The sequence below is a fragment of the Uloborus diversus genome, chromosome 4, assembly GCF_026930045.1.
Source record: "Uloborus diversus isolate 005 chromosome 4, Udiv.v.3.1, whole genome shotgun sequence".
Taxonomy (NCBI): Eukaryota; Metazoa; Arthropoda; class Arachnida; order Araneae; family Uloboridae; genus Uloborus; species Uloborus diversus.
The window spans coordinates 91,381,136-91,394,993 of record NC_072734.1 but is presented as its reverse complement, the minus strand read 5'-3'; the positions used below and the strand labels follow the sequence as shown (position 1 = coordinate 91,394,993).

General features: G+C 32.8%; 1 protein-coding gene across 1 annotated transcript in view; it reads right to left on the bottom strand.

The window, feature by feature from the left end:
* Nucleotides 1-3,071: 3,071 nt before the first annotated feature.
* Nucleotides 3,072-13,858, bottom strand: part of LOC129220704 (thyrotropin-releasing hormone receptor-like) — a 95,982-nt gene continuing 85,195 nt past the window's right edge. The window contains exons 3-4 of the mRNA XM_054855134.1: nt 8,269-8,491; nt 3,072-3,172 (exon numbers count right to left, since the gene is read on the bottom strand). Coding sequence (XP_054711109.1) covers nt 3,072-3,172; nt 8,269-8,491 — 324 coding nt within the window. The remainder of the gene's footprint in view (nt 3,173-8,268; nt 8,492-13,858) is intronic.

Here is a 13,858-nt window from a genome sequence, read left to right as displayed (position 1 = left end):
GAAAATTATTGTTTAATCGAAAACGAAGTAGCATATGTGATACAATAAGTAAGCACTTACATCCGTAAGAGTTTAAATCTATACTTTCATAATTCATTTTTACTTCATTGAGATTCCATAACAATAGTCATATTTCTCTGGATAAACACAAACTAAAAAGCTTTTAACGATCTTTTTGATTTTCATGATCACTAAAGCAATCTTGAATTTTTGTCAACAAATAAGATGATAAATAGTTGCAGAAACACATGAATTTTACCATTTTTTAACACAGTAAAAAGTTTTTGAAATTACTGAATTTCTCACTTCATGCATATTTTAGCTCTTGTATACAGCACATACATACTATATCAAAATACCAGTGCATTGAATCATAAGAGTGGAACATCTTACAAATTTGGAAAAAAAAAAGAAAAATATGCAAAACGAAACGAAAAAAGTAATAATCTACACTAGGTGACCAATTAAGGTTCAAAAAATTGACATTTGGTGATTTCTCAACACATTTGACGATAAAGCTTCCAAAAACAATGCCAACTTGGTTTCTTTAGTTTCTCGTCCAGTTTATGATGATTATATAGGGGATATTATTCTCGGTAGGAGGTTAATTACTGACTTAAAATTTAAATTTAGTGCTTTTTTCCCCCCATAAAAGTGGCATCTCAAAGCTAATTTACGTAAACTAGTTTTGAGATGAAGAGGTAGGGTGGACCGGGGCACGTTTACGCGAAATTTTTTTCATGAATTTTTTAATTTTATGTTTTAACTTAGTTAATTTTAGACATTGAGGTTGTATTAAGCAATTAATGGAGTAAAATTTTTTATATTTAGTTGTTGCTCAGCTTGTGTTTTCAATCGTTAAAAAATATTTTTGAGTACAAGTCGGTTGCGTAAAATTGCCCCGGACACGGGGCTTGTTTACGCAACCGGTAAATGTAAAACGTGGTAAGTGTGACCGGTAACCGTGGTAATTTTTGAAACTAAATAGCCGGAAAAAACTAAAAATGTTTGAGACTGTTTGAAGCGAAAAAAGTGTCAGGGACACGTTTAAATAAGACACAGTAAGAGCGATCGTAAAGGTGCTCCGACGTTCAACGCGTAAACTTGCCCCGTCGCCCATTTTTGATTGATTTTTTAAGTGCAAAAAAAATTTAATAAAACTTCGGTTTATACAAATACAAGTCTCAAAAAAGGATAAAATTATGCTATTTTTTATATATTTGTAAGTATTATTCATTCGCAATAAGCTTCAAAACTTTCAAAACAAAATTTACTTAACTTGAAAGAAAACAGATTATTCTTTCTGCATGCTGGACAAAAGCTTGACTAATGCCCAAAAACTTGTGAGAATATTTACTAGGGAGTTGCATCAATCTGTTAGCTCTCGTTATGATTAGTTTTGAAAAAAGGGCACTGCGTAAACGTGCCCCGGAGTACCCTACTAATGATTATATAGTTAATACTTATATTATTAGCTACATAATCATTTGTAGCCCTTATTTATGTTTCATAAATGAAAATAATTAAAACCACATTAATTGTGACACATAATTTGGAATTCAAAAATCAAGAAGAAACTTAGCATATTTCAAGCGTGTTGAAAAAGTTTGGATGACAAATTTTAATTAATGAGTTAGTGCTACCACAGTTAATCTAAAGTAAATCTCAGATCATACTATGGCAACTTCAAAGTAAAATCATAGGAGTAAAAACCGAAGCTTTTCTGTGGCGAATTTCAAAATATCAGCGTTCATAAAAAAAAAAAAAAACATTTCCTTTAAGAAAAAATTCAAAAAAAAAAAAAAAAAAAAATGTCAAAATTGATAAATTCTCCTCAACCTACGTTTCTGCGAGAATATACACGGAGATATAATTCACCAGATAAATGTTAATTTGATCTCTAAAAATCCAAAATAAATGATCTTGTTTTATGTCCTGCTAATTAAAAACACTTTCATCAGTGTTTTAAGCGTTTTTTTTCCCTATCAAGTTCATATTAATTAATGTCTGCTTTCCTCTTATTCTGCGTTTTGTGTTTCATATGTTTTTTTTTCCTTAAAATTTTCTTTTTCTTTTTTACTGAATATTTTGAAATATATTGATGCATCTTGATATGGTTTTAATCATGCTCCTCTGCATTTGATACGGCATTTTTTCCGATTTGTTTTCCTAGAGTTTTATTTACGAATTCTTTTCATAATCTTTATTTTTAGACATGTATTATAATTGTTTTCAAACACACGCACACAGACTACTAGCATTTAGTCCACAAGACGCAGGTTTTACTTAGCTAAACTACGCCTGTTGTTCATTAAAAAAACCATTCACAACAGTTTTGCTGATGCTTTTCATAATTTTATTTGATTTCTTCTTTACTTTCATTTTATATGCATCGATACTGATTTCAAGAGCAAGAGTTCTAAAAGAGTTTTTCAGGATTCTTTTCAACAAATACAATGTCTCTTTTTCTATTTAACCTTGAAGGAGGGAAACAGTATTTAAACTGTCCATGTTGATCCAAGTTTTGTTTGTTTTAGTTCTGTGTCACAATTGAAGCAGTAATGCGTTTAAAAGTTTATATCCCAGACTTAGACATCAATTATTTTTTCTTCACTTTTACTTCTTTGCAAATTAATTGAAACAGACTCAACAAATTGAGAAAACTAAAACGAAATGGTATTTTATGTAAAATAGAAAGTTTTTAGTACGTAATATGATTTCTACGATTCTTTACTTACATTTTTAAGCAATTACCATTTTTTTTTACAATCATTAATAATATTTGTGTTCTTGTACCCGATATGAATTAGCGCAGTGATTAGCTTCTCTGTAGTTAAACATTCCTTATGTAACAGGCGATACTTGCACATAGCCCAAAGATTCTCGATTGGGCTGATATCAGAAACGTTCCCATGCCATTCAATCGTTTCAATTTGGATCTCAGACATGACTATTTTAGATGTTTAGCAAATGGTGAAATCCTGCTATAAAATCCCATTTCATCTGAGTAACGTTTTCTAAACTGTAGTAAAACATTTTTTTTTCCAGAATAGGAAAAAATTCCAACCCCATTAAAAACGAAACAACCCAAAACCACTTCTTTTGATGGTGTTCATGTGGCAATCCCGAATTCTTTCACCTGGAGATCTCCTCACGTGTTGAGTTCGTTGGCCTTGAACAATGAAATGACTTTCGTCATTAAATAGTACTTTCCTCCAATTTTAAACTGTTCAATTCTTATATTTAAACGTCCAGAAGTAGTGCTTTTTTCCATTCGTTGGATCAGAAGCTGTTTCTACATAGGCCCATAGGCTGCAATAAGTTGCCGCCAAACAGTACATGATCTAATATTTATTCCATGCTCTATCTTTCAAGGGTCTTTTTCACTTTGCGTAAGTAGAAAAGTGTCATATCTTGGTGTTGTTTTAAATTTTCGGCCTCTTTTCCCTCTCCGCTTTCGATATGTGGATCCTGTTTCTCTATTTTGTTTTATAAAAAGGCTCAGAGTTGCAAAACTAGCGCCAACTATCTTCGAAATATCTCTAGAAGTCTTTGACGTATGTAAGCAACAAGATTTGTATGCGGGTATCAGAGTTTCACTTCGTCACATACATCGCTGGCAACAGTGCAGTCTCAACTGACAAGATCATAGCTGCAGCTTTCATCTTCGGAAGTTCTTGCATGGGATCTCAGAACCCCTCTGATTGGTGGAAACTGATGACAGGTAAAGGATTTGTTTTCATCCCATTCTTATTTTTTACAAATTTTTAGTGTGATTAGTGAAGAATACTAGAGATGATTTTAAAAGAAATGAAAAAAAAAAGTTTTAATTAATTTGCACTAGGGTACATGTATAATTCTTACATTAAACCAATGCATTGCATTTCAGGTAAAGGTAGTAATAAAAGTGGTCAGATTTTCAATATACAGGGGTCCATGACTAAAAGACCTTGCTTTAAAGTTGTCTAGTGGTGAAATTATTTCTCAGAAACTAATGAAGTTTTGTGTACAACATAATAAAGGAAAGGGATTTTGTTTGAGCATTATTTTTTTCAAAAGTTCAAAATTTTGCCACTAGACTGAGGTTTTATGAATCATCAAACTTCGATAGATGTGACTTTTAGCTTTAGAGGCATTGGAAATGTATCGTAAATAATAATTTGTCAAGAAACTATGCGTTAATTTCTAAGAATGAAAACGAATAATAAAACTTAGTCATCTCTAGAGGGAGAAAAAAATCAGTTTGATATTAAAAGAATAATATGAAGAATGAAAATAAAACTAAAATTTGTAAGTAACGCAATATTTTCTATCTTGAGAATTAAAAACTAAATGAGAAACATCTTTGCACTCGTCAGAGAAAAATATTTCACATTTCTCTTAATGATTTTCTTTTGTATGGACTACATCCAAGAATGCAAGCGAAGCATTCTTTGATAAGACTCTTGGCCAGATTAATGTAAAACGGAAGCAGTCCTGCATTGTTTGAGGTGAGACTTTTGTTGGTTTTACAGATTTCGTCTAACATAATTAAAAGGGCAGAGGAATTGCCTCTGATTTCAAGGAACTAAATTCGGAAAAAAACTTTAATGCAGTAGCAAATATCAGAAGTGACTTAGTAGTAAACTAAGATCTTATATCTGTTTGTTGTAAGTTGTTAGGTTATCAAGTAAGAGTTTTAGTGTAATAAAAATTATGTATACAACCAAAAAAAAAAACCGCTATTTTTATTTTATGTCGAAATGATATGAGAAACATTTTGTGCAATAACATTTACTACAAGAGTCTAATAATCTTTTAACAAAATTATACTAAATTAAGCTGTAGAAAAAAAAAAAAAAAAAACAGAACATTCCATTGACAACGCTCCGCGATTTAGGATGGTTTTATCAGTTTCCTGTGAAAAACAAGTATTTTCACGAAACGGTTTCCTGAATTCAGTAATTACAGCTACTAAGAATGAAGATAAAACCTTCAGAAAATTAGTTCGACCAAATAAAATAACTAATGAGCAAATCATAAGTTGTTTTTAAAAATAAGTTCTACAAAAGAAGGATCTTCTGAACAATTTTAAAGCGAAAATAACTAGAAAATCTTTTGTTTGTTTTTTTGGTTATGCATGTTCATTGACTGAATTGCTTAACTTCTTTTTCTGTACAACTGCCCAAATATTCGACCAGAACCATCAATGTCCACATAGTTTTTAAAAATAATATCACACATCAATAAACACGGCTTTAATATGACAAAGAAAAAATCAATGTTTAACAATTTTATAGATTTCTAAAAATGAAATGAAGTTAAAATTCACTGGTCAAACTCCCCCCCCCCCCCAAAAAATTAATGTTTGTTCAAATATTTTTGATACCTGTATGAAGATCTGCTTAGAAAATTCATGACCAACCGAAAACAAGGGTGAAACTGCAGTGTTTGGCTTTATTAACTTGTCAAGAACTTCAGGCAAGTAAGCTGTTTGGCATTTGCTAGTATTTTTGTCCGAATTCTATCCTTTTGTTTCTAAATTCTTTGAAAACCTTTCTGGTAAATTATCAAAGTACCAAGTGGTATTCGTGGCTCAGCAATAAAAGCTTCTCTTCATATGCCGAAGGTAGTGGGTTCAATAACCACCCGAGTCTCATGTGCTGTTTCCTCTATTTGTGCTCCAAATCTTTCTTTGTGCTGTCTTGCATGTAAATAAAGAAGTTCAATGCTTTGAGGCAGTGACACTTATTTTTTTTCGTAAAAGTTTTTTCGCTACGGACATGTAACCAACAACAAGAAGCAAGAAGTCAGGTTATTGCTACATAAATATTTGAATTTCCTTGTAAGATTCCTGATTTTTCCCAGAAAGTGACTGGATTTTAGTGGGACGAATTTTGAATTCTCCAGAAAAATTCTAGATATTTTTACCGGTATGACATATATTTTGTGGGATACTTCCCTGTGTTTTACTTGATATGTCGTTGGAAGAAATGTAACCAACTAGCTGTTCATTCTTTTCCAGACACGTTTCTTTTTTTTTGGGGGGGGGGGGCTAAATTGAGTTTTCCAAACATACATAAATACATACACATACACACGTTTGTGTATCTATGTATACGTTTGTAGTCCGTGTGTTCGTACGTACGCATGTATGTTGCGGTGTCAAATCCGTAGGTATCAAGATTTAAACTTATGACAATATTGCGATGTTAGATACCAAGAGGAACAAAATCACGGACGAATGCATTATTGTAAACTTCGAGAATAAAGTGAATAGTTCTCGCCCTCTCGACGAAAGACTAAAATATTCAGGTTAAAAAAGGTTTTATTTTCTACATAATATGCTTTGACCTCAACAAACTTTGTCCAAAGTTACTCTAACATTAGTATTCCTTGCCGTAAGTAAGAGCCTAGAACATTAAAAAAATATTCATCTCCAGCCCTCTCAAGCTCTTCCCAGAAACCTTACCCTTCATGTTTGGGAATGGGAGTCTGAGTGTGCCAGGAGAATAGCAGGAACGGCCGAGAGAATCGTACCTCAGATACCATAGTGTACCCATTGCCAATGCACCCTGTTAGATCATTGGGGTGGATCACCCTTGTGGATCATCGTTATCCTGGTGGATATTATTTTTTTTCCTCTTCTTCAATCCAGGCCTCTTCTCCAGAAATATGGCATTTAGATGGTCAAAAAGGTAGGAGTAATATTTGTCATTAATTACTTCGCCATCTGGCAATTACCAAACAGGATCCCTTTCGCACTCCAAAACGCTTGATCGAAACCTTTCAGAAAGATGGAGCCACTTCTTTTTTATGGTGCTAAATACCAGCTTCCAGATACTGTTTCGATTGTTTTTTCGTTTCTAGCCTGTATGGTGAAACTATATCTCATCTATAAGCATACATTGCTGCTCTGTTCCCTTTTAAAATCGTCCAAACATTACAGCGAAAAGCATTTGCGATTTAGAATCGCGTTCAGCATGAGATACGATACCAATTTTGCACAGAACTTTCGCATCCCCAGTTTATTTTGCGAGATGTTTCACACCCTTTTTTTTTACTATATCTTCAGTCTCGGCTCTTGGTCACTTTTACTCGGCTATCCTCCATACACTTCACCTTCGTGATACGTGTGACCACATTTAATTTCAGTAGCCCACTTTTTAACGGTTGACACGGAAAGAGAGGAGCGGTAATAAACGTTTTTCAACTCGAGATGATTTTCCTAAACGAAGAATTTTATGACCGCATGATATTTAAGTTTATCCATTTTAAAGAGAAAAACGCAGGACGATTACTTAAAAAAATAGTGTAAATAAACTACTCGAGAGAGCAAGTTGAAACTTTTCAGGCAGGAAGCATAAATATTTGCTGTTTGGAATGCCATTTCTGTATTAGGTCAAAAACTTTTCACATTACCCTCGTACTTTCAGTAGGTGAATTTTGCATTTAAATGTTGGCTACAAGCAACACTCAACTTTTATGTAGGGTGGGAAAAGAAAAAGCTTCAACGTAGAAGCTCTGGTAACCTTTCGTAGCGCTTATTTGATATATTATGAATTGATTTTATATTCATTTAATATATATACGAATTTTCAGTACATAAAACGCTGCTTTGTAATCATTAACCATATTTTCTGTTTGATATTATTTATTTTCTCCCCTCTATGCTTAAGTTCGTAAATACGTCTGCTGTATTATGATTATGACTAAATGGATTTTTGTTCTAATTTTTCCACTGCACAGAGTTTTACTGTCATGTTTCTAAATTACATTAAAAACTTAAGAACATGCTAACAACATAAAATGTGAAGCATTGAAGAAATTAAAGTAACTTTATAAACGTACAATAGCAATAGATGAGCTGACGGATGTAACATTACAACAATCAGCTTGAAACTATTTTAAAAATTTATCAAGACATGCAACATTTTATTTAAGTTTATAGTAAACATCGGAGCTACTCCTACTAAGTAATCATTAGAGAGTAGTCAGCGATGTCATTCAGATAAGTAAAACGGATCTTTGAATGAAACCACGTAATAACGGGGAAAAACTAACCACCTGGTTTTAAGAGCAGCGGCTGTTAATCTATGCGCCAGGGCGACCCGTCGTTAGGTCCTGTCCCTCATCAATTGTTTCGGACAAAAAAAAAAAAAAAAAAGGTTTGCTGGAATTTGTTTCTGATACATGGCACTAAGTATCATCATCTAAAAACTGCAACTAATACGCAATAAACATAGTAACAATAACAAAAAATTTATGAAATAAAAAAAACTTTCTTACCACAAGATAACATTCTTTTAAATGCTCTTCGAAATTTGATAGACATCGCGTTGTAAAGGATAGGATTAATGGCGCTATTAATAAAAATCATCGTCTTGCAGAACATTAAAAACCAAAGCTCCATATAACGGTTGGTTGCGAAGGAGTTGTAGACTACAAGTACTCTGTAAGGGAGCCACAGAGTTGCAAACATTGCAACCACAACCACCAACATCTTCACAACCTAAAAATGAAACATGTGCATGAATATATCATTTGCATTCATTGCTTTCGTTGCTTTATTTCATAATTCATAGTAACTAAAAAATGTTTTCATTAAAGATTATTAATTGGTACTTGATATATTTTTACTACAACCTAAGCAACATGCATAAATAAAGTGTAAAACATTCATTTGATAAAAGTTATGATTTATAGCAGGATTTTATTACAATATAACTTTTATTAAAGTATACGTACACAATTCGATTTTTTTTTTTAAATTTTGCATTAAAAGATCTTTTGTTCTAGCGAACTTCAAATGCATATGACAAAAACCGTTTTAGTGAGAGAAAATCATAACGCACAAATTAATAATTACCTAATTATGATTTGATGAGTTAATTAAGATGTGTTTCAAATAGGAGCACGTAAACGGATTTAGCTGAAAATTATATTATAATACTCCATGTTGCCTGTGCAGCAAAGTATTTTGTGACTTTATCCATCCACCCAAACTTCATTTGACGTTTACTTATGTTTTTGGACATTAAACATCATTGAAAAAATATAGTAATAAGCATAAAATAAAATTCAAGAATCTGGAATAAGGACCATGAGAGCTAAAAAGCTTAAATCAAACATTTAACTGAAAATTTTGAAAATTTTAAAGTCTGGAAATAGTTTTTCTTTCACTCAGATTACTCTTGTTATGGTGTAACTCAAAAATTACTTTGGAAACCAACCGTTTGAATTACCAGCAAAGTCTGTAGTCCATATTTGAACTTTCTTGACAGCAAACCTACTGTTAACGTCCCTGATAGTTTGAAAATGGCCTTGCGCAACCATTTACGTACACAGCACCATTTTCACCTGTCTTCTTTCTTGTTTATTCTTCCCGTTCTAACGAAAAGAAACCTGACTTGCCTCATATTAAGTATTTTGCTTTGTATTACACAGTACCTTATATTGCGAAGGCTTTGACCTGATTTTCACTTTTTACCACCTGTATGCGTTGTGCTTTAAATCAAAAAAATATTAAAAAACCGTGCACTTAACGTTCTTCCAGTTCCCCATTTGTGGATCCTCTCCTGGTGTGGAGTATTGAATATTGCATTTCGGTATATTGCATACCTAAGCCTTGGCTTAAGGGTGGTAACATATTGCTTAATACCAAAGCTTTTGTCACCAATTTTCGAGTTGATAAACATAACAGAAGAAATTTCAATTTAAAAAGTTACATATTTCCCCCTAAAAATAACAGTGCAGCCTGGTAACTGTAGCACTGGTAACTTAACTGTAGACATATATTGGAACAGTAAAAAAAAAAAAAAGACGATGAATCTCTTCCACAAGTGCAGCTCAGACTCTGTTTCCCGTAACATCACAAAGCATCACTTCATAGAGCGGGGGTCTCCAAACATTTCCAATTCGCAGCACAATTTAAATAATCAGAATTTTCTCGCGGTACCCTAGTTTAGTTCTGTTTACACATTATTGTTACCAAGCACATTTCGGGGCATCTCTTATTTCTTTTTGCAAAAAGCCAGGGTGCGGTCGATTCTCCGTAGATGCCGACAGCATATTATGGGAAAAACATTGGTACCCTGTTTTGGGAGGTATTTTCATTTTGGGTAAATTAATTTCAACTCCGTCTAATTAACAAAATGAATTAGAATGATCATTCACCATTAATATTTTAAAGCATTCATAATTCGAACTAAATATAAATAAGACCGGATTCTGTAATACGACGCTCTGCCCACTTTGTGAAATTATATATCATTTGACCTTTGTATAAATGAAAGATTTTCAACTTCATGTATGAAACATCGTGTGGCTGACAGTCTTCAAACTAAAACCATTTGAATTTATAGCACAATACCTTAAAGTGTGTGAAAAAGGCTTTTAAAACCTTTGTCATTAATTAAAAACAAAGTACTTGAACACGACGCTTTCAGTAAAGAAGCAGATGAGTTTGTCATATTTTATTGTTATAGATAAAATAAAAACCATGAGACGCTTGTAAATAAATGGCTTCAAGAATAAACGCAGTTATTCCAGTCATGTATTGTAATTTATGCTTCTAAATTTAAAGCAGTAATTACTCTCTCTTTCACTGTTTAGTGACTTTGCTTTTAACAATATGTTTGTTCATTTGTTTTTCATTGGTTTCATTTGTTTTTCATTCTTTTTCTGAGTTAAATAAAGAAAACCAACGATGTTAGGTTTGGTGTTTCAATAGAATAATATTTTTTTCTTTTGAACGTTTTACTTCGTTAAAGTGAAAATGTACCGACTAACGCTATTACAACACTTGTTAGTATTAATTTTCGCGCAGATTTACTTTTAAAAATACTTTTCTTCTATTTACTTTGAATACATTCACATATTAATTTTATCACTTAAATATATCAATAACATCTTTTATTTCAATACAGATTCAAAGTTTCGCTTTGCAGTTTTCTTTCATTCCTTTATTGCAGTTCTTTCTTAACAAAAGATTGAATTACTGAACGTGAACTGTATGAAGAAGTGCATGTTGTTCACATTTAGTTTTCTAGACGATTTTATGTAATCATTCGACACATTTGTTCTGCGTTTTTCCATCTGTTTTTCTTTTTTTTTCTTTTTTAAAATGTACTCGTAGTACATTTTAAATTTTTTGCGATTTTTTGAGCGTTGAACCTGGAGCCTTAAAAAAATTCCTTAATAGGAAATGTATACTATTTTTAATGATAAAATAAAATGTCTGTCACTCTATTAACGCGTCATAATGGAAGAGCAAACAAAGTAAATGTAATTATTTGTGACGTTTATGATGGTAAGTAAACTATTTTGCAAGGTGATAAAAACAGATGTTTAGATTGTCATTAATTTGTTTTCTGCTTTTTGCTGACAAGGTTTGGCAGCAGGGTGCAAAATTGAGAGAAAACTCTGCAGCAGAATTTAATTGTTCTTCTTTAAAGTGCGAAATAAAGTGAACTCTGGAGAACTCGCATGCTAATCAGCACACAAATGTTCACGTGGAGTGCCTGTATGACCTCACCTATTAGGGACATTAAAGCTAAACCTAGTTACTAGTATAAAGTAGCGGTAACGATTTCATTAACTCAAAAATAGCCGCCAAAACTGTTGCCGCACTGTCCCATTGCGACACTAATCGGTGCGTTGACCTAGTCACACTTTGTCATCCGTTGTAAATCAATGTCCGCGAATAGCTTGCTTTCGATGTTTAAAAACATGAAAGTCACATATTGCAAGCTCAAGACTGTACGGTGACTGTCCCAGAGTTTCCACCGAAACTGTTGCAATGTCTTTACCGCATTGGCCATGTGTGGACGTCATTGGACAACATGCCTGGCTGTTTCGACTGAATGGCTCGCCTAAGGTTCTGCAAAGTGGCTTGATATCGTTGAGCATCGATGGTGATTCCCCTTTCCAGGAACTCTACGAGCAGTGAACCCATGGAGTCCTCCCACCAAAGTGGGCCCTCGGGGTCAAAAAAGAAGGACATGTTTCGTAGTGGACGAAAACTTGTGTGACCACCTTCTCTTCGGCGTGAAACCACACTGCCGCTGTGCAACATCAAACATTGCGCATACGTCAGTCTCTAACAATACATACTCTCTCCTTACACTCAGTTACGTTACGCCTTCCAACTTCTAATGTGAAGTTAAACATACTGATCCGGTTTCATTTGTATGGACCTTATATTAATATTTGTTTAATGCAACCTATACAAGAACATTTTTACACACATTTAATATGGAGCATAATAAATTGGAATAAAACTTTTAAGTAAATTGTTCACAATTATCTTACGAGATCTGAGATTTTTGGATTTGGTCCCCGGTTGGATTTTGCCTCCAATTAAAGGTTTCCTTCCAAAAAGTTAATGCGGGTTTTCAACAAATGAAAGACATCAACTACCGGTGGATGCTCTTCAAAGGAAAAATTTAGAAACTAAACTACTAAAGCTCGGCTTAAATCTGTTGAAAAACGCAGTCGAAAATAGAAAATCTTAAGTGGCTGGGGTGACTCAGGACCCCACGCGAGTTCTCCATGGTTAAACGTTTAATTTAGCATGTGATTGTAATTTCATTGCACTATATTAATTTTTTCATAAAAAAGTACTACGCACAAAAAATCAATTGTTGTAACAAGCCCTGAGAATCAAAACAGAAATATATGGACAGAAAATAAAGTAAATTAAAGAGTATTAAAGTTAAAACAGCTTGCGCACATAAAAAATGTCTAAATCACGGTAATAACTTTTTACTTTTTTTTAAAATTTAAGTAACCGAAAAAGTTCAACGAAATTAAACTTGGTGAAACTATTTTCGTAGCATAGATAATTTCTGAATAGTTTATTTGTCACAACACACTGAAGGAAACTTACAACTTGACTGCAAACTATTAAGTTGTTAAGTATTGAACGAAATGAACTATTTCACTTTGCCCTTTCCACTTTGCCCCGCATGCACTTGACAAATTGTACAAAACATTTAAAATGAAAAAAATACATATTAATTTTAACTAAATAAATACTGCACAAAGTATCAACCGTCCACAATTAATATTTCAAGTTTCAAATGTTAAAAGCAGGAACTTAACAATTTTATAGTAACAAATAATTTTTGGCGTACATCAAACTGTTACAATATGAGTATTAACTTGTGCAAATTGCTTGTATTACCATAACTTTGATATTCAAAGATATTTTATAATGATTTTTATAGAATACATGTGTTACTACGTAGTTAACAATTACCAGCTAGGTATTACTAAAAACGGTATAAATATTTCTTCAGTTTACTTTGCCCCACATTCCCCAACTATTGAAATACATTAGTTAAAAAATCAATTTAAAAAAGTAGCTTCAGAGGTAGTGAGAGAGATATAGTCTTGAAACATTTTAATCCATCACCACACAAGTATTAAACGCATTAGGTAGATCATCTTTACGAATACTAAAGCTAAAAATATGCATGTCTGGATATCTGGAACTTTGAATGTCTGTTACGGGCATAGCTCCTAGACCGTTCGACCAATTTTCATGAAATTTGGCACAAAACTAGTTCCTAACATAGGGGAGCACCTTGAAGCAATTTTTCGAAAATTCGTTTTTGTTCTTTTTCTGTTCCAATTTTAAGAACATTTTATCGAGTAAATTATCATAACATGGACGAGTAAATTGCCATAACATGGATGAGCGAACTACCGTAACGTGGATGAGCAAATTATCATAACATGGGTGAACAAATTAACATAGCCAATTGGAAAGAAATTCATCATGCATTACTTGTAAATATACAAGCAAACCAAATGACCTTTTAAATTTCTACTACGGGCAATCCCGTGTGGGTACCACCAGTTAATAAATAAAATC